At 36.9% G+C, this 27841-nt stretch overlaps 1 protein-coding gene across 1 annotated transcript in view; it reads right to left on the bottom strand.

Moving 5' to 3' along the window:
- Nucleotides 1–27841, bottom strand: part of RAB2A (RAB2A, member RAS oncogene family) — a 102903-nt gene that overhangs the window by 28340 nt on the left and 46722 nt on the right. The window contains exons 4-5 of the mRNA XM_069099998.1: nucleotides 21021–21103; nucleotides 20105–20197 (exon numbers count right to left, since the gene is read on the bottom strand). Of these exons, the coding sequence (XP_068956099.1) occupies nucleotides 20105–20197; nucleotides 21021–21103 (176 nt within the window). The remainder of the gene's footprint in view (nucleotides 1–20104; nucleotides 20198–21020; nucleotides 21104–27841) is intronic.

Genomic DNA, 27841 nt, shown 5'->3' with positions numbered 1-27841 from the left:
CACTGAATATCCATTTTTCCCCCTGAAGGATTTTACTTAATTTTGCTGGGTAGGTGATTCTTTGTTGTAATCCTAGTTCTTTTGTCCTCTAGAATCACATTTCAATCCCTCCAATTCTTTTTTTTTTTTAAAGCAATCTGGGTTAAGTAACTTGCTCAAGGTTACATGGCCAGGTGTTTCTGGGTGGGTGCTAAGTGTCTGAGCCCGGGATTCGGATCTCCAGGTCATCCTGACACTGGAGCCGGTGCTCTTACTCTCTGTGCTACCTGGACGCCCCCCTCCAATTCTTTAATGCAGAAAATGCTAAATCTTGTGTGATCCTGACTGTAACTCCATGATAACTTAATTGTTTCTTTCTAGCTGCTTGCAATTTTTTCTTCTTGACCTGGAAGCTCTGGAATTTGGCTATAATATTCCATGGAGTTTTCTTTTGGGGATTTTTTTTCAGGAGGTGATTGGTAGATTCTTTCGATTCTTATTTTATTTTCTGGTTCTAGAATATTATTCAAAGTTGATGGCTAGGGGTGGCCAGGTGGCACAGTGAGTAAGAGCACTGGCCCCAGCATCAGGAGACCTGGGATCAGTTCTGGCCTCAGATACTCGGCACCTACACAAAAAAATAACTGGCCGTGTAACCTTGAGCAAGTTACTTAACCCTGATTGCTTTAAAAAAAAAAGTTGATGGCTAGTCATTTTTTCTTTTGGATTATGGCTTTCAGGTAGTCCAATAATTCTTAAATGATTTCTCCTTGGATCATTTTCCAGGTGAGTTGTTTTTCCAATTAAGATATTTCATATTTTCTTCTATTTTTTCAACTTTGTCATCTTCTACTTGCCCAATTCTACTTCTTAAGGAGTTCTTTTCTTCAGTGTGCATATTTTTTCCATTTGGCCAGTTCTGCTTTTTAAGGAGTTCTCTTCAGAGGATTTTTGTGCCTCTTATTATTTGGCCTATTCTGTTTTTTTTTTTAAGGTGTTATTTTCTTCAGTATTTTTTTGTGTCCCCTTTACCAAATTGTTGACTTCCCCCTCCCCAGTTTCTTGTATCACTCTCATTTCATTTCCCAATTTTTCCTTTAGTTCTCTGATTTCTAAAATCCTTTTTGAGCTCTTCCAAAAATTTTTTTCAGGGGGCCCAAGACCAATTCATATCTATATCTGTGTGTGCATGTGTGTGTGGTGTATTTGAGGCTTTCGGTTGTAGCTGTTTTAACTTTGTCTTCTGAGTTTATATCACTATAGTATTCTATGCTTAGGCTTTTTTTGTTTGCTCATTTTTCCAGCCTGTTTTTGGACTTTTAACCATGTTAAAATTGGGCTACACTTCTAGGATAGCAGGGGGCACTGTTCCAAGCTTCAGGCTCTTTGTACAATTTTTTCAAAGCTAGTTCTGGTGGGGGGTAGGGTGTTGTAAGTTTTCAGTTCTTCAAAGGCAGTATATTTCTAAAGAGAGGTGTGTTTACTACTCCCTGGGCCTGTAAGTGATCACAAGCACTCTTTTTTTCTCCCTGTAACTGTGACCACTATCCCTGCTCCCCTGTAGCTAGAAAGCTTTGGTATACTAGTGCTCTCCCTTGCCCTAGGACTGTAACCCAGAACTGGGACCCGGATCCATGGATGGGCAATCAACAGAGTGCTGCACCCAGTACCAGCCATGGGACCTCTATGATGTCCTTCTGACCAATTGTCAGACCCCTTCCCATTTGTGGGCTGTGAGCTCTGGAAGCCACTGTTGCTGCCTCAGTTGTCACCAAGGCGGGCTGCTGGTTTGCCAGGGTGTTACCTTGGGGTGGACTGCTCTTTACTCTCACCTGAGTGCAAGAGACCTGCTGATCTTGTAGGCTGTCTAGGGCTGGAAAATTATTTTACCTTATCTTTTTGTGGGTTCTCCAGAATTCATTCTGAGTTGTTACTTTAAAGTTGTTTGGAAGGGAATTTGGGAGAGTAGAGGGGGGTCCCTGCCTTTTCTCTACCATCTTGGTTCAATAATCCCTCCCCATTCCCCCTGATTAAGTTTCCTAAAAACAGATTTCTTTATATCATTTGCCTGCTTAAAAACACCTAATGACTGAATACTGGTCCCCACTGATAACATGATAAAGTTGAATTCCTTAGATCGACACCTACAACATGGACCTTGTGTTTCTAATTTCATCTTCCATTAATTCTCAACAGACTCTTTTGTTCCAGCAACACTGACTTATTCACTGCTCCCCCACCTTCTTATATATTCGTTTTTCAAGATCCACTTAAGTCCAAGCTCATCCATGAAGCTTCCTTAACATGATGATCTCCCCTCCTGCCTCACCACGACCACTCAACTGGTATTATCACACACTATCTTATAGGTGTATAATATATATATATCAGACACTCAATGTTATACTATCCTCTTTCCCCTACCCAGTTAACTTCTGTTCCTATTTTTCTTCTTGCCTAAATATTTTATCTCTATCTCAATTTGAACATGGTAAACAGAAGGCATTCTTCATTTATCATTTATTTTATTTTACCAGTTTTTCTGTCACCATGGTATGCACCACCTAATTTTTTACAGCTAGAGGATATTAACACTACTTTCATTCCTCAACTTCAGCTTATTGCTGAGTACTTCAATACTTCTTATATAATACCTAAAAACTAATTTATTCTTACAGATTCCTTTTAATATCTTAAAGTAAGCTCTTTTTTAGTTTTTGACAATGTTAAACTTGGGACCATTACATCTTTACTCTTTCTAGGCTCTTACTCTAATACCTTTCCTCTGCAACTAGGCTAAATCACTAAAGAATGGGGGCGGGGAGAAACTTTCTCATCTGTCACTTTGACTAGGTCACTGCCCCCTCTCAAATACTTCACTGGCTCCCTACTGCTTTTGGTATCTAATCCAAAGTCACTCTTTATTTTCACACCCACCTCCAATTGACCCTTTCTAGTAATCACCTAATTTGTCTCCCTATTCTTTCTCAATCAGCCTTGCTCTAGTCATACTTCCATTCTCTCAACGCCTATATCCTTTATTTTAGTTCTGTGTTTAAATTTCTTTTGGTGGCTATCTTTTTGTATAAGTTTTATGCCCTACAGACTGAAATTTATCATGCAGTTTTGTTTATGCACTTATTTCATCATTCAGACATTAAACTTCGAAGGGGCAAATAAAACTAAGAGTTTTATTATACAGTTTTATGTACCCACAATAAGTCAAAACATTCTTTTATGATGATACTTAGAAACAGGCACCTGAATTAAAAAAAAAAAAAACCTCCTTTCCCTCACTTTTAGCTGTATTCTAAGACTACCTTCTTTAGGGGACCACTGATGAACCTGGTGGTGTGAGGGATTTCCATTCATCTTCTGATTTCTTAATATATAGCTCTTTGGTTAATGGAGGGGAATAAGCAAATAATCTAAAGTTTTTCTCCATTAACGTTAACTAAGCTAAATGGGGTGACTCAAGGAGTCACTAAGTAACGCTCTAGTGGCCAACGGAGCAAAGTAGCAAATGTCATAGGGACGTTTCAGTTCCTAAGTATAGAGAGACAATTAGGAAAAGCATTTTATTATCTAAGCAATATCATATCACTCTGCCTGCCAAAAACCAAACTTCAATGACAAGGAAAATCCTACTTTCTAAACACTCTCTCTACTAATATATTTATTGCTTTTATTACCTATCAGACAGGAGAAAGAGTACTGTTCACATTTAGTTTGCAAAGTTTTTGTTAGTTTCACACTCTGTACTGCAGTTATTTATATTTGAACAAGGGCATTTTATTCAAAGGAAAAGCTATCAGATATGGTCTCCAATTTTTAGCGGTGTGGAAACAAGCCCTTCTAGTAGTATTGTGGTTTTGTGAAACATTGCTTCAGTAAGCTTCAATTTCCTCATGCCACTCTAAGTAGATCTTCCCTAAACAATGTACTATCTTAACACATGAAAATCATACACCATGGATTTGTGGCAAAAGAAAGACAACAAGAACAAAAGACAGATTTGGGTAAAGTGAATTGGCATGTAGGTGAAGGGCAAAAAAAAAATCAACTAGGCCTTAGGAAATCTGACAGACTGAATCCCCATGGTTTTAAGAAAAATACTAGTTAAGGTGAACAGAAGATAATGAGACTACTAACTGGAAAAATCCAATAAACACAGCTGAGGTTAAAATATGCTTCAGAGAAACATTTAAAGCACTGAGTTAGAAAAACATTACACAAGAAAAAACTTTGACCTTTTTCCTCATATGAGTTTCCCAAAGGCATATCAATATGAAGTTAAAAAAAAAAAAAGGTTTACTTGTGTTTTGATGTTACAATTACAGATTACCTTTGTAATAAGTTATAGTTGTTCAGTCATGTCCAACTGTGACCCCTTTCTGAGGTTTTCTTGGCAAAGATACTAGAGTGGTCTGCCATTTCCAGCTCACTTTACAGATGAGGAAATTGAGGCAAACAGAATTACTTGCCTAGGGTCAGAGCTAGTGTCTAAGACCAGATATGAATTCAGGAAGATAAGTGTTCCTGACTCCAGGTCCAGTCACCTAGCTACCTCTTATAATAGTCAAGTAATTCATCTGAAAATGCACACCTGTAGCACCTGTCCTGACTCTATTTAAAGAAAAAATGATCAGAAATCTTTTTTCTTCCTCCCATTCCCTATCCCTACCCCATTAGAAAAGGGAAAAATAAAAACAAATCTCTTATAATAAATATGCATGGTCAAGCAAACAAATTTCCTCAGTGGCTATCTACAAAAAATTGAAATGTCTAACTCTGCATTCCAATTCTGTCATATCTCTGGTGAGTGACAGTCATAAATTTTCTCATTTCACATACCACCTTCCTAGAGTTTTGCACACCCTCTTCGCCTCTAGGTTTTTGCTACTCAAAAAGAGATGCCATAAATATTTTTTGTACATAAAGTACCTTTCCCTTGGATCTCCTCTGGGCATAAGCAGTAGTATAACTGATTCAAATGGATGAAAAACTTTCTTGTATATAACTACCAATTACTTTCCATAATGGTTGTACCCTTTCACAGGTCCACTAGAAGTGCATCAAGGTGCCTTGATTTTCCCATAGCTCTTCCAACATTTCTCATTTTCAACTGTTGTCATCTTTACTACTCTGATGACTATGAGGGAGAATCTCAAAATTGCTTTAATATGTAGTACCCTAATTAGTAGTCATTTGGAATGGTAAATTTCTTTTTCTAGGACTACAGAAAGCCTGAATTTCTTCCTTTGAAAACTATCTGTTCCTATCCTTAGATCATTTATCAATAAGAGAATGGCTCTTTTTAAAAAAAAAATACATTTCAGTTAAATGAGACCTTTCCCAGAGAAACATGCTAATTATTTTCCCCAGTTAATTTCCCTTTTAATTTAAAATCTTAAAATTTCTGTAACCAAAATTGTTCATTTTATCTTCTGTGATCCTCTATTCCTTTTTTAGTTATAAACTTTTCTCTTATGCATAGATTGGCTAGGCAGTTTTTCCTACATTTCTCTAATATATTTATGATGGGACCGACCTTCTATGTTTAGTTTATGTAATTATTTGGAGCTTATCTTTGTATGAGGTGAAAGGTGCTGATCTAAATCAAACTGCTTTAATATGACTATCCAATTTTAACCACAGTTTTTGTCAAATAATTCAGGGCTTACTTAGCATAATGCCCAGTACACAGCAGGCACTTAATAATGTATTTACAGACTTATAACAAATTCTTATTCTGTAAGTTGAAGGTAAAATTTGAAAAGCTATTTTTTGAAGACAGTAGACTAGCAATAAAGAAGTTATTTGCAGACTCTCCTCACTGTAACAGTAACTCCCTCAATTATAAGCAATGATATGGAAATGAATTTTAGCTAAGGTATTGTGGTACACATGCTGAATATAAGCTCTTCAGAAGCAGTTTCCAGTAAGATTTGTCCCAACAAAAAGCAAGATCCAGAGTCTGAAACTAAGCAAGATGGTTACCAAGAAATTTAGCAACCAGGAAATTAAAAAAAAAAAAAGGTCAGCCTGTCTGCACTATGCAGAGTGGTTATAGTGAAACTGTCATGATCAATGTTTTCAAGACTGCTTCTACCAGCAGTGTCAGAATGTCACTGTTGTTACTGCCTGTTACCTTAGGTTAGCAAAGAGAAAAGTCAAGACCCAATCCTAGCCAAGTTTATGGCAAACATGCTGTTTATAGCAAGGGTTGATCATTTGATCATTATGGATTTTCATACTTCTCCTTTTCAGCACTTTTAGATATCCAAGAACCTAACTTGTATTATGATCCAGCCTGTTCTGATGTGGCTAAAGTAGAATTTACTAACTAAAATGCCTGTATTGTTCTAGAACCTGATGTTGGTGAAATTGTTGATTGGCTGAATATGGACTTGGACCTGATTGACAATGAGCTTCAATAATATTACAGAAAGGCACTGGTGAGAGATGTCAAGCACCAAAAAAGCCATTAACATAAACCAACACTTGTCATATTATCATACCATAAGTAGATGGGGCCACCAATACTTACTCCATCCTTATGCATGAAATGTTTCCTGAATCAAATAGGTCTTCTATTAACAATGCCTGCTTTGAGGCTACAGTCAGAGTCAAAATATACCAACTCAAGATGACAAGATGAAACTCTATCCACAAACAGAGATGACTACTATCTTCACAATTCTTTCAGAGAACATCAAGACATAACATAATGCAGAATCTTTCTCTTATCCATTTATATATATATTACACACACACATATATCTACATATAACAGATATAACTAACATTTTGGGTTTTATTTTCACCGTAAACCAATTATTAACTTAATATTAAACAAACTATGTAAAAGATACAGCTGGCTGTCCTACAGTATCCCTCATTTTTTTTTCACCTGGTCACATCAGGTTTACTGGAGCTGATCTTATCTTGGGCCAAATGTTGGCATTTCCATAAGTCCATCCACAAAAGCACATTGAGGATTTTAAAAACTGCTTCAGGTTTTCATTAGTTTAAGTGAGCCTCGAAGCACTAATTGCAATTTTGTGGAAAGTAGACCTTTGGCACAGCAGCAACTGCTATAGTGGTACAGGTTTGTGGGGGTTTTTTTTAGGGGTATACAAACTAAAAATATATACAAACTCCACAAAAACTCCAATAATTGACTGTTCCTCCTAAACTCTAGCAAGAATCTCAAGTTACTTCAGAAATACTCGAGTATGGCATGCAATGAAGAGCAGGAACAGGGAGTCTTCCAACACAAGGAAGTTGTGTGTGTTTGTTTTTTTTTTTAAACCTTTAAGTCTCTGAAGCCACTGTGCAGTATAATAGGGGAAGCTCAGAACAAGGTGCTGTGGGGGGCCAGGACTACTTTTGTCAGGAAGGATGTTTAAGAACCATGGTTGTCTGCTTTGGTGCTGGTCTTATTTGGGATTGTGAATTCAAAGCTTTACTATCAGCATAGTTACTTCTATACTTTTGATCTATGGTCTGCCTCTCACAATACAACTACCTGACTTTTCCTAATCCAATACTTTTCTGGGTAACCTTGCTGTTACTTGTACTGGTGTTGCTAAGATGATAAGTTTGAAGTTATAGCACTGTATTCCTTGGTGTGTTCAAAGTCCTTTGTAGTAACAGGCTATGTATGAATTTAACATAGGAAATGTATGATAAGAATAATGGCTGATATACTGTTAGGTTTAGTGATCCCTTGAGGTTCTGGTACTCATCTTATTAATTCTATGGAATAAAACCAGTTGGTCCCTCATTTCCTGTGTGTGTGTGTGTGTGTGTGTGTGTGTGTGTGTGTGTGTGTGTGTGTGTGTGTGTGTGTGTGTGTGTGTGTGTGTGTACACACTTTACTGAGTCTGAGCAGATGCCCTCCTGCTACTTATTGGTAGTTCTCAATTCTCTGCTACCAAACTGTCATTTGGCAGTGAACAAATAATGGTTATGGCAACATATTCAACTTTCATGACTTCAATCAAGAGATTAGATTTAATTTGTATTAAAAAAAAATTCTTTGAATTTTGACTGGGGGGGGAGGCACACATGTCTAATTGTTTAATTTTAGCTGTTTCCTGTAAAACTACAGTTCATCCATAAAAGATCTACTACACAAGTGAAGCATAAGCTTTGGAAGGCCCTCCTGAGACAGAAAAGCTCAAAGATGTACCTGTCAAATTGTATGTATCTTGATCAAAGATCAGTGTATTGAAGTTTGGAGGTGATCATTAGAAGGTTGGCCATTAGTGACAGACACTTTTAGTCACAACTCAATTCAAACATTAGGCCCCTAACATCTGTTGTGCATATGGGGTACAAAGACAAACAAAACTTTGCCCCCCCCCCCAAAAGCTCATATTCTATTGGGAGGGTATAAAATATACAAGGATAAGTGAATTAAAAACAATTTGAACACGGTAAGAAAACACTAAATGAAGGAGATCAAGAATGGTTTCACATGGGAGGGGGTAGCTGAATCTTGAAGAAGATGAGGATTCAAAGAGATGGAGATTAAGAGAGAATGCAGTTTGAGCATGGGAAATTGTGAAAAAACTTAGAAGTGGGAGATGGAATAATGAATAACAAACTGGTTCATGTGGCTGCAATAACAAGCACAAGAAGAGAAACACGGATCATCCAGAAAGGTAGATCAGATTGTGAAGGACTTTAAATTATAGGCTGAGAAGTCTATATTTAATTGTAGGGACAATATGGAGAGCCAATAAAGATTTTTTCAGCACAGGAGTGACACGATTAGACTTATATTTTAATAATATTAATTTGGACATCTTTGGAGAGGGGCAACCAATAATAGTACAGGGTAGATATGATGAGGACTTCCATGGTACTGAGTTAAGAGAAGAAAATGAGAGATGTGGTATCTAGAATATTATGCAACCAATTAGTTACAACAGGTGATAAGAGTCAGGGATGCTACTGGAGACAGGGGTGATTTCAATATTGTGAATCCAGATGACTGGTAGGGTAGTAGTATTGGCAACAGAAATATATACATCTGGAAGAGAGAAGCACTTAAGGAGATATGATGAATTTGAGATACTAAAAGGGACAACCCAGTAAGGATGTCCAAAAGGAAGTTGTCAATGCAGGAATGTCCTATAAGTTGTCATGCTTGGTTAAGGCTCCATGAACATAATGCTTCTCTCAGGATAAAACTCATCATCAAGGAGACTGTTTCTCTTGCATACTCCACCCATCTTCAGGACCCTCAGTTGTGTCTCCCCTCTGTTTGGAATGCTAGAGGACAGAATAAGAAACTCCTCCCAAAGTCTCCTTTATAGAAGGCTCAGAATTTCCATCCATCTCTTCGTTTCTTACCAAATGCTTAGCTAGGTTTGGACTGCATGAATATAAAGCCACCCCACTCCTCCCTTTCAATTTCCTTTTGTGTACTGTCTTTCCCCCATAGACAGTAACCTCAGTGAGGGCAGGGACTGTCTTCTTTTTCTTATTTGTTTCCTTAGGGCTTACCACAGTGCCTAGAACACAGCAGGCACTTTGTTTAAAGGCCATTGATTAAAGTCAATAAGGGGATTAGTCAATACAAATCTAGGTTCCTGGATTTTAGAGTTAGCTTCATAGAGATGATAACTGATTCCATGGTAGTTTATGAGATAACCTAGACCATATGTTGAAGCTGTTCAATGTCTCACTCTTTGTGACGCCATGGACCACAGCACACCAGGTCCTTATCCTCCACTATGTCAAAATTCACATATCATGCTCCTACCTATCCATCTCATTCTCTGTCATCACCCTTTCTTTTTGCCTCCAATCTTTCCCAACATCAGTGTCTTTTCCAATAAGTCTAATTAAATGGCCAAAGTATTTAAACTTCAGTTTCAGTATCTGACCTTCCGGTGAATAGCCTGAATTAATTTCTTCAAGTATTGACTGATTCAATTTCCCTGCTGTCCAAGGGACTCTCAAAAAGTCTCCAACACTACAATTTGAAACTGTCAGTTCTGTGATGCTCAGCTTTCCTTATAGTCCAACTCTTACATCCATACATTACTACTGGAAAAAGCATAGCTTTGACTATACAAACCATTGTTGGTAAGGTGATCTCAGCTTTTTAGTGTGCTGTCCAGATTTGACTGTCTTCCCAGGGAGTATCTTTCAATTTCATGGCTGCAGTCCCTTCTCTACATTGATCTTTGAGCCCAAAAATATAAAATCTGACACAACTTCTACTTCTTCTCCCTCCATTTGCCAGGAAGTAATACGCAGTCACCAAGATCTGTTTGCCTCAGTTTCCTCATCTGTAAAGTGATCTGGAGAAAGAAATGGCAAACCACTCCACCATCTTTGCCAAGAAAACCCCAAATGGGATCACCAAGAGTTGGACAAGCATGAAAAATGATTGAACAACAAGTAGAAGAGGTATTGGATGCATTATCAGGACCCAGAAGACAAGAGAAAGATCAAATAAATGGAAGTTTCAAGTAAGAAAATTTAGGCTTCCTAATAATTAGGGGTGTCAATTGAAGATTTTCAATTACAGCAAGGGTTTTTAACTTTTTTTTAAAATGGGAAACAATTTACTATTCATGTTTTATAAAACAAGATTTAGATCATAATCTATATCCCCCTCTATTTTCTTTTTTTTTAATGCTTTATTAACTTCTGATTTACATCATCCGTTTCTGCCAGATTGAGTTACAAATTTTCTCCCCATTTCTCCCCCACCCACCGCCCCAAAATAGCAGTCCCACAGGATATCCCCTCCTCCAATCTGCTCTCTCCCACATTTTCCCCCATACCCCTTTCCACTTTTCCAGTGGATCTCTATGCCTCAGTGCCTGCACATCCCATTTCCCAATTACATGTAAGATGGTATTAATAACAGTATATATATACACACACGTACATACATATTTGGATATTTGATTTCAAAACTTTCAATTCCAGATTCATTCCCCTCCTTCCCTGAAACCCACCCCTACTGGGAAGATGCGCAGTTCCATATCATGTGTGGCTAATGCAAAACAATAACATAGTAGATACATTGTAAAAGACTGACTACACTTCCCTCCCTCCCATCCCACCTCCCACCCACTCTACTCTCCACTTTGATCCCATCTATTTTCAGAAGTGAGTGCTTCCAAACTCCCTCCCCCACAGCCTACCCTCCCTTCTATCATCCCCCCTCTCAGTCCCTTCATCCCCTACTCTCCTGGAGGGTGAGATACCCGATTTAGTGTGTATTTCAAGCCAAACTCAATGGGAATAAGGTTGACCCATTCCCTTTTGCCTTCCTATTCTTCCCCTCCATTGTAACCATTTTCCCTTGCCTCTTCTGTATGAGATAGTTTACCCCAATCTGTCTCTCCCCATCTCCTCTCATTATATTACTCTCACCTCTTAATTTCACCTTTTAAGTATCATTCCTTCCTGTTAAATTGGTCCTGTGCCCTCTATCTATGTATACCTGTAAACATGTATACACACATTCACATATGTATTCATATGCCCATATACCCTCATATATAGACAAATATATATATTTCTAATCCCTTCAACTACTGAGAAAAGTTTCATCAATTACAATTATTGTTTTTCCATGTAAGAATGTTAATAGTTCAACTTTGATAAGTTCCTTATGTTTCCTTTTCCCTGTTTACCTTCTCATGCTTCTCTTGCTTCTTGTATCTGAATGTCAAATTTTCTATTCAACTCTGGTTTTTTCAGCAAGAATGCTTGAAAATCCTCTATTCCACTGAATGACCATATTTTCCCCTGAAACATGATGCTCAGTTTTGCTGGGTAGGTGACTCTTGGTTTTAATCCCAGCTCCTTTGACCTCCCAAATATCATATTCCAAGCCCTTCGGTCCCTCAGTGTAGAAGCTGCCAGATCCTGGGTTATCCTGATTGTGTTTCCACAATATTCAAATTGTTTCTTCCTGGCTGCTTGTAATATTCTCTTTTTAATCTGGGAATTCTGGAACCTGGCTATAATATTCCTAGGAGTTTTCTTTTTGGGATCTTTATCAGGAGGTGATCAGTGGAATCTCTCAACCTCTATTTTGCCCTGTGGCACTAAAACATCAGGGCAGTTTTCTTTGAGAACTTCCTGGAGGATGATTTCTAGGTTTTTACTTTGATCATGGCTTTCAGGTAGTACAATAATTTTTAAATTCTCTTTCCTGGGTCTATTTTCCAGGTCAGTGGTTTTTCCCATGAGATATTTCACATTGCCTTCTATTCTTTCATTTGTTTGGATCTATTTAACAGCATCTTGATTTCTCATAAAGTCATTAGCTTCCATTTGCTCCAATCTAATTGTGAAGCAATGATTCTCCTCATTGAGTTTTTGAGATTCTTTTTCCATCAGGCAAATTCGGCTTTCTAAGGCATTCTTCTCCTCATTGCCTTTTTGGGTCTCCTTTGCCATTTGAGTCAGTCTGTTTTTTAAGGTATTATTTTCCTCAGTCAGGCTGTTGACTCTCATTTCGTAATTTTCTTGTATTGTTCTCATTTCTCTTCCCAGTTTTTCCTCCACTTCTCTTATCTGCTTCTTAAAGTCCTCTATGGCCTGTAACCAGCTTGTATTTTCCTTTGAAGCTTTTGGTGCAGGAGTTCTGACTTCACTGTCTTCCTCCTGTTCCATGCTTTGCTCCTTTTTATCCCCAAAATAGGAGTGTATTGTTGGAATCTTCTGTCTGCTTTGTTTCCTTTGCCTGCTCATTTTGCCACTCAATTACTTGACTTATGGGATTTTTGCCACAGTAGGACTCTGCCACCAGACAGGGGAGCTTTTGTCCCAAACGCTGGGGTTTTCTCAGCTGCCGGAGGTATTAGATGGGTGCCCTCTCTGAGGTCTCCACACGCTCTGGCAAGCTGGACACACACCCCAGAACCTCCACCCTAGACTGCAATCCAGATCCAAGCAGGTTAAAGCAAGAGCGATTACCCCTCAGATTGGTGCTTGGTCCCCCTACACTCTGCAGGCCAAGAGCTGAAGCCGCCACGTGGCACTGGCTGGCTGTGCCAGAGTCTCAGTGGCTTTTCACCCTGGGGGTAAAAGCCACGCACTCTCACTTACTGGTCCCAAAGTCCAGACTGCACTGACCTCTCACTTTGTCCTTTGTGTCTATGTGTTGATAAATCTGGAAACGGCCACAGCTGCTGCTGATCTGGAGTCCCTCTGGCAGGCAGCTGGTCAAGCCCGCCCTGGGGCTAAAGCCTCAGCGTGGGGCTGGGCTCGGCTCCCAGAGTGCTGTGCTGGATTCCTGCCAGGCTGCCTGGGTGTCCTCGGTGGGAGGTTAGCTTCTCTGTGTCATTTTGTGGGTTCTGTAGCTCTAAAGTTTGTTTAGAGTCCCCTTTTTACATTGTTTAGAGATTGGGGAGGGTGGAAGCCGGAGCTGCTGGAAGGTCGTGCTTCTACTCCACCATCCTGGCTCCGCCCCCAGCTTTTTTTGTTTCATGGACCCCGTTGGTAGCTTCTGAAACTCATAGATTCCCTTCTTAGAATGTTTTTAAATGCATAAAATACATTGGGTTACAAAGGAAACTAATTACACTGAAATGGTAAAAATTATAAACATTAAAAAGTAAGTCCACAGCCCCAAGGTAAGAACTCCTAAACTGGGGGATGGATGACCATTCATCAGGTATGTTAGTTATATTTTGGGTATCGGTTTGTCTACTGAGATCCCTTTGAACTCTAAAACTCTGTGCTTCTGGCCCAGAAGAGAATTGTTGGGGTAATAGCTATACTTTGTAGTTAAGTGACAGATGAAGCAACAAAGTAGGTTAAAGAAAGAGGCAGAATTGCATTCTGGACCTGGAGTCAGAAAGAAGTAGGTTCATATTCTACCTCTAACATTTAATAGTATGGTAACCATGTACAGATTACTTAAAAAATTAGGATAATGTGTGTGTATAAACATGTATATGTATATGCATGCACATATATCTCACTAGACAACTCAGGAGTGTTATCACATCCAAATGAAACAATAATTTTAAAGTGCTATATGAATGGCAGCTATTATAATAAGAAGTTGTCAGAGAAGTAGGATAAGGACCAATGTCACTGAAGGTAAAGGAAGAGAGAACATGTAGGATAGGTCATTCAAGAGTGAGTACCTAAAGCAGCAGAAAGTCAGTTAGAATGAAAACTATTTACTATTACAAGAAGAGGTTGCAATGTGAATTAGAAACATGAACTGTGATAAAAATCAATGAAGAAGTAATGTTGCAGGTAAAAATAGTAAATAAAAAATGGTACCTGGCCTATGATAATCACACTTTGCATAGACACACACACCCCTGGAATATTAGAGATCAATTACTCAGATCGATTTATTTATTGTACAAATGAAGAGACTGAGGTCCTAAGAGACTACATGATTTACCTAGTGTCATATAGATAGTTAATGACAGAGGCAGAGCTGGGGTTCAGGTCTCCCATCACCCAATCCAATGTTCTTTCCATCACAAAATGTTCCTTTTAAAAAAGATCCTATGAAAAACCTACAATAGTAGAAACCTCTCTCATTAAAATGTCTGCAATTACCAACTAACCATCACCTAAGATTTCAGAAGAATTATTCACATTGAGTCTATTACTTTTATATTTTAGTATTACTTGTTATTATACATTTACCTTTTAGCATTCTTAAGCTTAAATGTCTTTAGGCTAATTCCTGTCTACCTCCATCATAGCACTTACACAATCTTTTCCAAAATGTATAACTGAGCAATGGCACCAAATTTTGAGAACTGACTTTCCATAGAAAATGAATACTGAGCTTTTCCAAAAAACACTATCATCATAAATAAGACAAAGGTGTTCTAGAAAAATAAGGCATAAAGTTCTCTGATGAGTTACTTAAAACACATACACAAACATGCTATAAAAATTAAAATAAAATTTTGAGCAATGTTTTTAATACCAGAAAAATGTGAAGACTAATTTTCTCTTTAGGAAAATGTATATAATTATGTCTTGCTATATTCCCATGTAGGGGGCACTGAAGGCTTTTCTGAAAGGAATTCTCTTCTTTAATATTAAAAAGGAGATGAATGTGCAATTTTTCCTTCTTGGAGGCTCCTAGGAAAGAAGAAGTCTTTATCACCTCACTTTTCAAAAGCAAATATAAGCCTTTAATAGTTTTTGCTACAAAATACAAAAGAGACCAGATGGGTGCCTGGTTCTTGGCTCATATTGTATTCCCCACAGTCAGAAAGCAAAAGGATATTTAGGAAATCTTTCCCACTGGTTGGGGAAGTGAGAAGTTGCCCAGATGTTTGCCCCTAAAGAAAGGACATATCCTAGAGTTGCTAATATATCCTTCCACAAACTGTCCAACTACTATTAAGAGCAATTAATCTAATTGTTCAAAGAATTCTAACTGATTTAACTGTGGTCCCAGTTGTAGTCGGCATATAATGGGAAATAGAATCACTCTGCTAGAATCTAATAATGCATTATTCTAAATATAAAAATTGGAAATTTTAAAAAGCTATAGTTTATGTTTGAAAAATCTACGTTAATAGCCATAATCTGAGCACCAACTTATTAAAAATCTATAAAGACAACATAAATCAGTGCCAATGTTTAATCTTAGAGGTTTTGGTGATTTAATCCATAGAGAGAATCACTCTGCTAAATCAGAAAAAAATCATCCTCATGAAATGAGGGTTTTATAAGGGGGGAGGGTGGGGGACAGAAGGGCATTTGACAGCCTATCATTTAGTGAATTCTGAATTTAAACTGGTCACAGAACAAATATAAGGTCTGTTAGTATACTTTACATTTTACTTTCCAAGAGCAAAATCTCCTTTCCTTATTCCCTATTTATATCCCAAATCTCTCTAGATTCAATAGAATTCAATTCAATAAACATTAAGTAACCATTTACTATCAGGCAATGACCACACAAAGAAAAAAACAAAGCAGTCTGTCCCCAAGGAGCTTACATTCTACTGTAGGGAAGCAACACATACACAAAGGAGTCAATCAAAATATATACAAAATTAGTACAAAGTGATATGGTACAGGAGAGAAAATTAACAACAGAGGGAGAATCAGGAAAGAACTCTTTTGGAGTTGACACTTAAGTAGAACCTTAAAGGTAGGAATTCTATGGGGGGGAGTAGGTAAGAAATGGGATAATTTTTCAAAGTCAGAGGTGGAGGATGAAATATCATGTAGAATATACAGCAAGTAGCCCAGTTTCACTAGAACACAGAAGGTATGATAGGGAAAGATAGATTAGAAAATGACAACAACAAATGAAAAGGAACCTGAACTTCAAATAAATAAAAAACCAAGGAAGGTCTAAAAGAAAAGAAAAAAGAAAAACAGCTTTCTCCTTGTGGCAGAGAAGCAGAATGTTTGTATACAATCACACACATTAGCTCTATTTTAGTTTTTGCCTTTTTTTTGTTTTTGTCATGAGAAGCTTCAATTTGGAAGGGGGGGTACACAGAGAGTCATCCCATCCTCAGAAAAGACTGCTGTGTTTTTTCTTCTTCCTTACAGGAGAGAAGGTAGATTGGATTGAGATAATTAAGGGCTTTAAATGACAAACAGAGGAATTTATATTTTATCCTAGAGGCAAAGGGAAACTATTGAAACTTCTTGGGCAGGGGAGAGTTTTAGGATTATCAATTTCAAAGTGCAGAGCAGAGGGATCAAACATGCTGCCCCAAAACACTCCTGAGTGCCACAGGAATCAGATTAAAATGTAATTGAGAATTATTTAATAAAATAAATAAAAATACTAAAACAGATAATATTAATATGTGGTTTTCGAAGTCATTATGTGGCCCTCAGGGATCCTTATATACAATTTCTAGTTGAGTTTGACACTTCTAGTATAGAGAATGAATTAGAGAAGAGACTGTCTGTGGGGGAAAATTAGGAGGCTATTAAAAAAGTCCAGATAAAATTATGCCCATTTTATATTTTCAGGCTGGTCTATATTATACAAATTACATAATACAATACACACACAAACACACATATCTCCATCTCTTATCCCCAATTTTGCTTCATGCCCTCCTGCTTCCTGAAGGACAGTATATAAAGAAAAGGAATAATGGAATAAAATAATTAGGATATTAAGTTTTTAAAAAGATATTAAATAACTCTTACTAAAAAGTATTTTTTTAAAAGTTGTATGTAGTTTATTTTATTAAAGTATTATTATTTGTAATAATAAATGGGAAATGGCCTCCAGTTCATATAGACAAGTCCAAACATATAAGACTATTTTTTTTTTGGAGGGGAGAGGGCAGGGCAATTGGGGTTAAGTGACTTGCCCAAGGTCATACTGCTAGTTAAGTGTCTGAGGCAGATTTTAACTCAGGTCCTCTTGACTCCCGGGCCAGTGCTCTATTCACTGTGCCACCTAGCCGCCTCTAAGAATAAATATTTTAAGATAAAGGAGAATGAATCAATACCTGATGAGGCAGATCACCTTGTGGATTCCCAATAGAGCACAGAACCACAGTAGTATGTTCCTAAATGGTTTGAAACATCAATAATAACATAATATTGAAGAGACCATTAAGAAATTTCTTTTGAAAGTATTCAAGGAGACAAGGATGAAGGCAGAAGTCTAATATGAGGTATGATGATACACGAAGAGGCCTGGAACATCATGAACATTTAAATCTCACAGCATCTTCCCTATAAGTGAATCAATGTTTTTTTTTTGGTGAGATTTAATTGCAAAATGGTGAGGCATAGAAAAGGGAAGTTGGGAAGAAGATAGAAGAGAATATGTGATGTACTCTAATCAAATCAAAGTTTAACAATGAAGGGGAAAGAAGTCCTCTATTCTCTGAAGAAAAAGGCCTACAGCAGAATGGGTGAGGAGGCAAAAGGAAAGACTAAAAACAGCATAAAAGGGTGAAAGCTCTTTTCAGTGCTAAGAGGGAGTCCCACTGAAGAATATTCCTATGGACGAGGAGAGCTATTTTATAATGGGATATCAGGATTGCACAATGGGTATAAATTATTAATGGGCTTTGTTAGTAATGAATTTAATCATCTCTTCTCATTTTATTTTAATAAAACCTTTTTTTTTTCAGAAAGCCTAATCATTTTGCAAAGCAAATATAGTATTACAACAGGTAACACAATAGCACTATATTTATTACTTGTCAAAGAACAACATTAAAGCAATATAATGTAATTGATCTATGAATTTTTAAATGAAGATTTGTTGGGGCTACAGACATGGTATCCCTCCAGAAACTTTGGTGCATGTCATATTCATAAATGCTATAATATTTGTAGTATTTTAAAGTCCTTTTATTTTTAAATACCTGGAGTGGGTGTAGGAGGAAAGGGAAGGAGAGGGGTACTCCAAAACATCTATCTTAAAAGAAGAAAAAAAAATTGACAGGTGCCTTATTGACAAACAAGCTAAAGTTTTGTCAAACGGAAGCATTTTATCTATTCAATTCACACTGTCTACTTTATTTCTACAGATTCTAACAATCTAAAACATATTTCAGTTTCCATGGAATCTAAGAAATTAAGGTTAATTTAACTTCCAAGTCAATGTTAATAGCACTGCCCATCTAAAAACTATCACTAATCTATAACCTTTAGGATAGAGTAATCAGATTTTAGGTTTATAGTTAACATAAGCCAATATACAGATTTTCAAAAAATACATTTTGCAAAAATATGAGTTTAATAACTAACTTAAGAGTGATCATATTTCATATAGCCATAAATCTGAAGGCAGAAATTCAGTTTTCTCTTAACAATTTAGAGAAGACTGAAGATAAATGTCAAATATACTCAGGCACTAAGGGAAGAAGCACAACTACCCAAAGCTAATTATATCAAGACATACCTCTTATAATTTTATTGCAAGTATGCACACATTTTTTACTGACACATACTAGCTAATTCACAAAAGATTTTAATTTGTTAAAATTTTTTTTCCAGATAGTCCTTCAAAAGTCTTGAGGCACACTTAAATGTAAACTCTAATGTGCACTTTTGATATGACTGAAATGAAAAGGGCGCCAATCACAATGCAGCTAATGCTATATCACCTAAATAGCATTTGAAATCATACAATTTTAATTTGGCCTTAAAATGTATCCCACTTTAGGGTCATTGTGATCTAATTGGGGAGAAAACTGCAACTTGGGGACTTGTAATCAGATACCTATCATTATTTCTTTGTCAATGGAGCAAATCCAAGACAGACTGATAACAACTGAAATTCATTACTATCACCATCTGGATAGTGTTGAGTGTTCTTTGAAAGAGGTAAAAAAAGGTTAAGTGGTATCTGTTCAGTTTCTAGAGATCAGGTATAAAAACATCACTTTTGGTATCTCAGGATGAAAGCAGTACAGAATGTGTAATTTAAAAAATGTTCTGATGTTCATGAGACTTAGCTTGCTTTTTGTTTGTTTTGTTCTAACTAACTGGAAGGTCAATGAGAGTAGGGGTTCACAGTAGTCCAATTAGTGTGCATCTATCTTACTGAAGTAGACATTATGTATCGGGCATCTTAACAAATGCTAATTTTACTTTTATCATTAAGGTAATGTTTTGGTGCCATTAATAAAAATTTGGAAAAACAATCAATAGTTTACTTACATACCCAAGAAACTATACTTCTCAATGTACTACCATTAAAATTGTAAGGCTATGAGTTGGTGAACCAATTTTCTCAAGTAAGAGCTCTAATTAAAAACAAGTAAGTAATCAACAGCACTGGAAGTAAAACTATGATAAAAAGTTGAAAAGTACTCATATGATACCTCTATCTATGAAAATCCAGTTGCTTTGCAATAACTGAGATTTGAGTAAGAAATGGTTAATTTTTAAAATATTATTTCATACAGAGTAAATCTTTAAAAGAATTAACATTTTTCTTGGTAATTTTTGCAATAAAGTTCCATATTTGTATTTTCAAAAGGTAAAAAGTTCAACATAACAGAAATTTTATGTCACTTTTAGAATACAGGTAACATTAGTCAAAATTATTCAAATAAAACCTGACAGCCATCTAAAAAGTTATACAAACTACACAACAGCTTAATCCTACTGACAAAATTATATCCCTTAAAATGTCTTTTATCTTTACCTTTTATTCCCAATAAGCATAATGACCATGTTGGAATTGGAATGCTGGCGAGCATCTTCTAACCAAGTTGTCAAGTGGTTGAATGTATCTCTCCTGAATGCAAAAATGATGAAGATTAAAATACTTTTTACACAGTGTTTTCTGACAAAATACTACATAATGAAGTTTTATGTTAAAATAATTTTCTACTAATATGGGCACCATTGATGCTAGTGAGCATTTGCTTATGGAATTACCACATTTGGCACAAATTTCAATGACCTGTATTTAGAGAATTTCATTTGCTAAATTTCAATTTGTAAAATGTGTGTGCCAAACACTAGAATTCCTGATTGTAACATCTACAATGATTAAAATGAGTAATTAGGGGGTCATTATTTGCATTACTCTAAGGGTTCATCACTGTGTGCATATATATATATATATATACATGTATATGAAACATATAGTGTACATATATACCCATATATGCATATAACATTTTAGGAATGTAGCAATTAAAAAAGGAGTCTTTTTTTTAACTGCTTGTTTTTGGAATGGCTCTAGAGGTATGGTGATTTCATTGGTACTAGGAACTCTGTGATATAAATGTTGTGATATAAAGTTGATCCAGTGATTCCTATACCGATCATAGTTTTACAGAACTGCCTGAAGCACTGAGATTAAAGTAAGTTGCCTAGGGTCACAAATCTGGCATGTGTCAGATGTAGGCCTGAATTGTTCCTGACTCTAAGTTTGGTCCTCTATTCATAACTCATGCCTCCTCTCTTTAATAGTATTTAGTAGTACAACATCTACATTTATTAAGAACACATTTCTATTGATATATACTTCCAAAATACTTCTATTTTGTATCAAAGTTGTATCAAATACAAATAAAACCAAAATACTTCTACCCCCCCCTCCAAGTTCTCACCTTGTTATATCATACACTAGTAAAGCCCCTGCTGCACCTCTGTAATATGACCTTGTGATGGAACGGAAGGACTCCTGCCCTGCCTGTGAGGAAAGAAAAAGGTGAGAGCTTTCCTTTAATAAAGTGCCCTCCACAGCTTCATAAGAAGAATTGACTAGCATATTATTCACATACAGAATTTGAGATGCATAGGTAAGGAGTGAATGAAAGAAATGACAACTTCCCCAGTGTTTGAAAGGAAAACCACCTAAGACACACACACAGACACACAGACACACACCCCCATCCCTAGGAACAAGACCTCTAACCCTTTTTTGGCAATCCCTGACAACCCAATTTACTGAATGGTTTCACAATACATGAATCATTATTAGAGCACAGAATGGACTCCTAGCAACTAAGCTCTGAAGACAAATTTGAAAGGAAGCAAATAAGCCAGAGCTTCACATTTGAATTCAATAACCTGCTCCCTGGGGCAGCTGTTGACACTAGAATAAATAAAGCCCATTGTAAATAAATGATGAATGACATCTTTACGCCCACCATCTGCTGGTGTAAAGGTTGTTGGAAGGCCAAGGATGCAGATTTTATCCGTTATATCATAAACTGCAGGCAGCTTTCAACAGTCTTCAGACTAAATTCTTTCAATAATCATTTTATTATGAAAAGCAGAAAATGGTTTTGAATTTAATTTTATATTATTCAGTTCTTTACTTATCAGTTTCTTCTATATCTTATACATAATGATTGTGGACAGGTAAAAGGATGTAATAGCCATCTTTATATCCATTTGTGAAACAGACAGCAAAGATAATGCATAATTAGCTAATTTCTTCCCTTTTTTGGGGGAAGGAGAGTACTGTATTCTGTTAAAACTATGGTGGTAGTCCATTGATACCAAATTTGGAGCCATAATTGTGATTTTAAAATGGAATAATAAATTAAATAATGAATTTTATTTTAATGAGAAGCCTTCTCTATTTTATAAAATAATTCATAAAATGTTGTCTATTTAACATTTTATTTATAAATTATTTAATCCACTTTAAATGAAGCCAATCTAAACAGCTTCAGAACTAAATATGGACTAAGCTTCTGAAGAATGCTCACATGCAGAGATGTTCTGAATGATATTCTTTCAACATCTGGTACACAGGAAGCACTGAATAATTACTTGCTAAATAAATGAATACTTAGGCAACAATTTTATTAGGGGTTCTGCAACTATACTTTCAAATTTGGTTTTAAGTCAACATCATTCATCCTACCAAGTATTACAGATCAAAGACTATGACCAGACATAGGATCACAAACTTAGAGCTGGAAGCAGTCTTAAGATGAAACATTTTACCAATGAAGAAACTGAGGCCTGGAGGTTAAACCACTTTCCCAAGATAATTAGTGAAAGGCCGTATTTGAACTTAGATCCTCTGACTCCAGAGCTGGTGGCCATTCTTTCCACTTCAAAGACTCTTTTTTGTAGAGTTCTAGAATAGTTCTCAAGCAAGAAAATACTCTTTATATGTTGAATTTGACCAAACTATAGCATGTAGGCAGTATCATAACTAAGAACTCTAGTTCCCAGGCCAAAGTTGGGGGTAGGGATGTTAAGTGCTGAGGTCGTTTACCCTGGCTATGTTTCAGGCAGTCCAGTGGAGCAATTCTTGGGACGAAGTAAAGGTTGAAAGGGATGGGGAGGGGAAGGTGCAGAGGAAAGTCCCTAGTCTTATAGTCAAAATGGGAGATTGCCAGGGGGAAGCAAAGAGGTGGAGAGCTGGCAGTCAGTGACAAGGTGTTGGGCTGAGTATATTGAAAGATGGTATCAACAGAGAAGTAAGACCAACACTTGATGCAGTTGCACTAGAAACCCAATTCACAAGCAAGTCAAGACAGCAACCTTGTGACATCATTGGTCCTCTTTGAAAACTAAGGACAAACAACAGTGGCACTAGAAAACCCCTCTGGAAGAGGTAAGGAGGAGTGGAAAGCAACAGTGAGGCCATGAGTTGGGACCTCAAGAGGGGAATGGACCTTCATGGCACCAACATTACCCTGGGGAGGAATTCAAGGAAATAAAAGAGAGGCCTCATCAATAGAACATCATAATATAGAACAGTGCTGGGCAGCTGCATAGGATGAAATAGAATGGCACAACAATTGAAGAGGGCAGTGCCTCTTTGTGGTACAAAGATTCCACTGGTGGACCCTCTTAATGCCTTGAAGCTAAGGGCTCATAGCTTGGATCAAGGGAGGAAAAATTACAGCCCCTCTCCCCTCAAGTTAGCAACCCAGAACAAAGTTCTGATTACCCCACCCTAGTTACAGGTTTACAAGTAGCTTTACTAAGACTGAATGGGAAAAATAACAACTAAAACAATAATTATATTCAATTAACTAATTTCATGTGAATTCTAAGACTCTGATAGTTTAGAGTTTAAAACCAATACGACTGGGGTGGCTAGGTGGTGCAGTGAGTAAAGTGCCAGCCCTGAAGTCGGAAGGACCTGAGCTCGGTTCAGGCCTCAGACACTTAACACAAAAAAAACAGCCGTGTAACCTTGGGCAAGTTACTTAATCCCAATTGCCCTCCAAAGGGCGAAAAAAACCCATCACCATGACAATCTGGTAATACTAGAAAGAACAGGATTATATTTTTAAAAACCTTACTATTCCAATGTGTTTACTTTAGATGCTTTCTTCTGAAAGAATTAAAATAATAAAAATTCTTTTTAAAAAACGGCCATGGCAGTTTGCTTTTTAGTCACATATTCTGGGAAAATGAAAAAGACATTATGTAAGGACTCTTCAATAAGTAACATTAAAATAAAATTTTTTGCTAAGTCTGAATAAAAATCAAACTTAAGAGAGAATTAATGGCTAAATAAGTTACAGTATATGAATTCAATAGAATATTACCAATCTGTAACAATGAATATGTTGAACACTGAGATGCATGAAAAGATTTACATGAATTGATAAAGTGAAGTCATATACACAATGACTACAGTAGCAATGTAAATGGAAAGAACCACAAAACAACTGAACGCGAATGACAAGCATCATCCAAAGAAGATATATGAGAAGACATCCCTACCCCCCCTCCTCTGCAAAAGTAGAGTGGTAACCATTAAAGAAGGGAGCTCAGCTCAGACATATTGATTTCTCATCTGGCTGCACTACTCTGAGACTTCTCTGACTTCCCCACCATACCCAACAAAGCTCATTCATGATGAGGGAAAACCTCATGATCCTTCAAGATCCCATCATCCTTGGTATTCCGCATTGATACTCAGCTCCTCTGACTGAAGGGGAGAGTCCTGAATTGAAAAATCACCATTTAAGGAGCAAGTTCAGTTCAGACATCTCATTTCTCACAAGGATGCAGTATTCAAGAACTTCTCTGAGATTTCTGCCCCAAGTCCCCACACTGGGCTCTTACCTCCCACTTCCCTTTTAGCCGTTGTCTTCACTCATTAGATTGCAAGTTCCTTGAGGTCAGCATTTCTCTTGACCCCTCAGTGCTTAACACAGAGCCTGGCACTTAGTGAGAACTTAATGTTTATCCAATACTGGTACAGTGCCCAGACCTTTTCAAAGTATTGTTGATCAATTTTGCTGATTTCTTCTCTTCTTTTTCAATTTTTCTTTAACCATCATTGGTTATATAAGATGGCTCTCTAGATGGGGTAGGGGGAAAGATACTGTGGAAAATTTTGGTGATGCAAAAACAAAAGACATCAATAAAATTTATTTTATATAAAAAAAAATCAATGGCAGAGCATTGCCAAGAAAATGTTTAAAAATAAAGTACCAGTAAAACCAGTACAGCAAACTTACTGAAATCTCCAAATTAAATTTTTTTTTTGAAATGGAGTTCTGTGAAAACGAATACCTTGCTAAAAATCTCACTTAAGGTCCTAGAGATGAAATAGCTCTGAAGTTCAGTCTCCATTTAGTAAAACAGTAAATGAAAAGATGTGCTTTAAACCCAAAAGGCAAATGAGGAATTATCATACACACAGAATTTGGCCCACTCCTTCACTGCTTGTAGATGTTTGGTGAGCAGCTTGGGAATTTAGGTGATTTAGTGGGATGTCTGGTGTAAGGAGAGGTGAGGAAGGGCGATCAGCAGGTGATAATGCAAAGGTAGTGTAAAGAACTAAGTTATTATGTTCAATTCAATTATCCCCAAGCCACCTATAATGCAATCACCACAATAAACAGTGACTTCTACAGGAACTGAGAAACAGAGAAAGTACTTACATAACTTATCTCTTATAGAAAATTTTAAAATGAGTTGGGATTCTTTGACATCTACTGATGTGGGTGAGAGTAATGTTGGTATTTATATGTTCCTGTATTTAAGAATGAGGGTAAAAATGCCAATTCTGTGACAGAAGGAGTATAGAGATTTCCTTTCCTTAAACAAATTAGTAACAGAATATTGTAACCAAAGTAAACCAGAGTTTCTAAGGCTCAGGATATACTTAATTATTTCAATGGTATTTGCTGTAATGAGACTGTCCTTACTTTAAAACACACCAAAACAAGAGAGTCCAGAATTCATAGTTAAATGAAAGGGGCAAAAGGAACACAATTTCAAGAATTCTGAATACATCCCAGTAATTAATTTCTAGGTTTTTTAAAAAAGACCCCCCACAGTTAAACTTTTCATTGACTGAATAATTCTGGAGGCATCTAGATGGATTTGGAATCAGGAAAATCTGAATTCAAATCTAGTCTTAGATGATATTAGTTGTATGACCCTGGACAAGTCACAACCTCAGACTCAATTTGTTCATCTGTAAAATGGGGATAACACTGAAGTCACGAGAGTTGTTGTGGGGATCAAATCAATTCACTAAAAGCCTTAAAGCAGTGTACGGAGATAGCTATTATTGTTATTTCTGTTATTCTGAAATTCATCAACCTCCTCAGATAAGGTCATCTGGGCTTTCATTCAACATCAACCACAAGGTAGTAGTGATGAGTGAGTTCCTCACTCAGAATGCTCCATCTTCTTAATCCACAACTCTGAAATTCATTTTTCTAACTTCCTATCCTTCCACGTCCTGTGCTTCACCACTCCTAAATCCAGTTTCTGTTTTTATCAAAACCTCTAGTCACTTCACTCCTCTCTGCTTACTCCAACTATGCAACCTTACTTTCTACTTTCCTTATTTTAACTGTATCGATAACCAGTTCCAATTCATCCCTCCTCTGTCCTTTTCCCTTTCACTTCTTATTCCCTGTATGATTACAACACATCCCTTTTCAAAACCCAACCATGGATTATTCTCCCTATCTAACCTCTCCATTTCTTATTCATCCTATTGAAAGTCACAACTTTACTGACTGGATCCACTATAAATTTATGTCAGAATCAATTGAGGCCTTAGTACTACATACCAAATATTTTCTTCCGTGGTTATTGTACTCTGGAAGCATTTATTGTTCTTTCCTCAAGTTACCTAAACAACTTTTTGTCCCTGTCTTCTTAGCAAAGCATCCTTTATGGGAAAACTAAAGCTATTTATTGTAATTTCACTCTTCTCCCCAATTCTATACCTCAACATCATCTTCTACACTTCCCTCCTTTGCTCCAGTCTCTGAGAAAAAATGGACCTTACAAATGTCTTAATGTTCTCAACATGTGTGTTTTATCCTCCTCTGATCTCTTCTAAGAGTCTTCCCTTCTATTATCATCTCATCATTCCTAAATGTTAATCTCTTCATTTCCTGGCTCTTCAAACTTTTAAAAATCATCACTTGCATCTAACAACTTATATCTCTTCTCACTTTCATACCCAAATTCCCACTCCCTCATTCCCAACTAATTTATAATTCTTTGAGATCTGGTTTCTAACATCACAGTGCCATTGAATTTGCTTGTTCCAAGGTAACTAATGATCTCTTAAGTACTAATTCAGTGGCCTATTCTCAATCATCATTCTTCACATCTCTGCAGTACTGAACCCTGTGGAATACTACGTCTCCTGAATATTCTCTATATACTCTCTCCTGGTTCTTCTCTTGTCTTTCTGTATAACCCTCAGTCTTCTCTGCAAAGTCATATATGTGTCCTGCCTATACGCTGGTTCTGCCCAGGGCCACCTTCTGTCTTGGTTACTTCAGGTCCCATGAGTTCACTGATCTTTTACCAACTTACACAATTAGACCCCGCATTTCCTTTGAGCTATAAATTTACATTATCAACTATGGCTGGACACACAAGTCACTTAATCTTTCTGAGCCTATTTCTTCACCTCTTACAATGAGCTATTTATAATAATAATCACCACTTGAATACAGACAATGTCAAACTCAACATGTCCAAAATCGAACTGATCTGCTTTCCTAATAAAACTCACTTTTCTTCTTAACTATCTTATCTATATTAAGGACAGCTAGCTGTACAAGCCTGGAGTCATCTTTGCCTCTTTACTCTGCATCACTTTCTTATCTAATCATTTGCCAAGACTTGTGGATTACAACTCCAGTTTGTGCACCAGATTTCTCTTCTATCATACCCTCTCAGAGCTGGGACACCCACTCCTCCGCAAGAGTGAAAGAGAAAATAGCACTTGAAAGATATTTGAATGTAAACTGGAGAGGAAGGGGAAAGGGAGAGTTTGTGGTGAAAAGCATTATTTTTTTTTCAGTGAAGCATAAAAATAAGCTATATATAGGAAATAACTAAAAGAGGAAAGGCACTAGAATTAAGAGGAGTTGGGAAAGGCCTCCTGTAGAAGATGGGATTCTAAATGGGGCTTAAAGGGAGGCAGAGAAGCTAGTTGGTAGAGATGAGGAAGGAAAGCATT

Source organism: Petaurus breviceps, unplaced genomic scaffold (genome assembly GCF_028583685.1).
Source record: "Petaurus breviceps papuanus isolate PSGF00001 unplaced genomic scaffold, PetGlider_PUasm1.0 38, whole genome shotgun sequence".
Taxonomy (NCBI): domain Eukaryota; kingdom Metazoa; phylum Chordata; class Mammalia; order Diprotodontia; family Petauridae; genus Petaurus; species Petaurus breviceps.
This window is presented reverse-complemented; position numbering and strand designations above follow the sequence as displayed.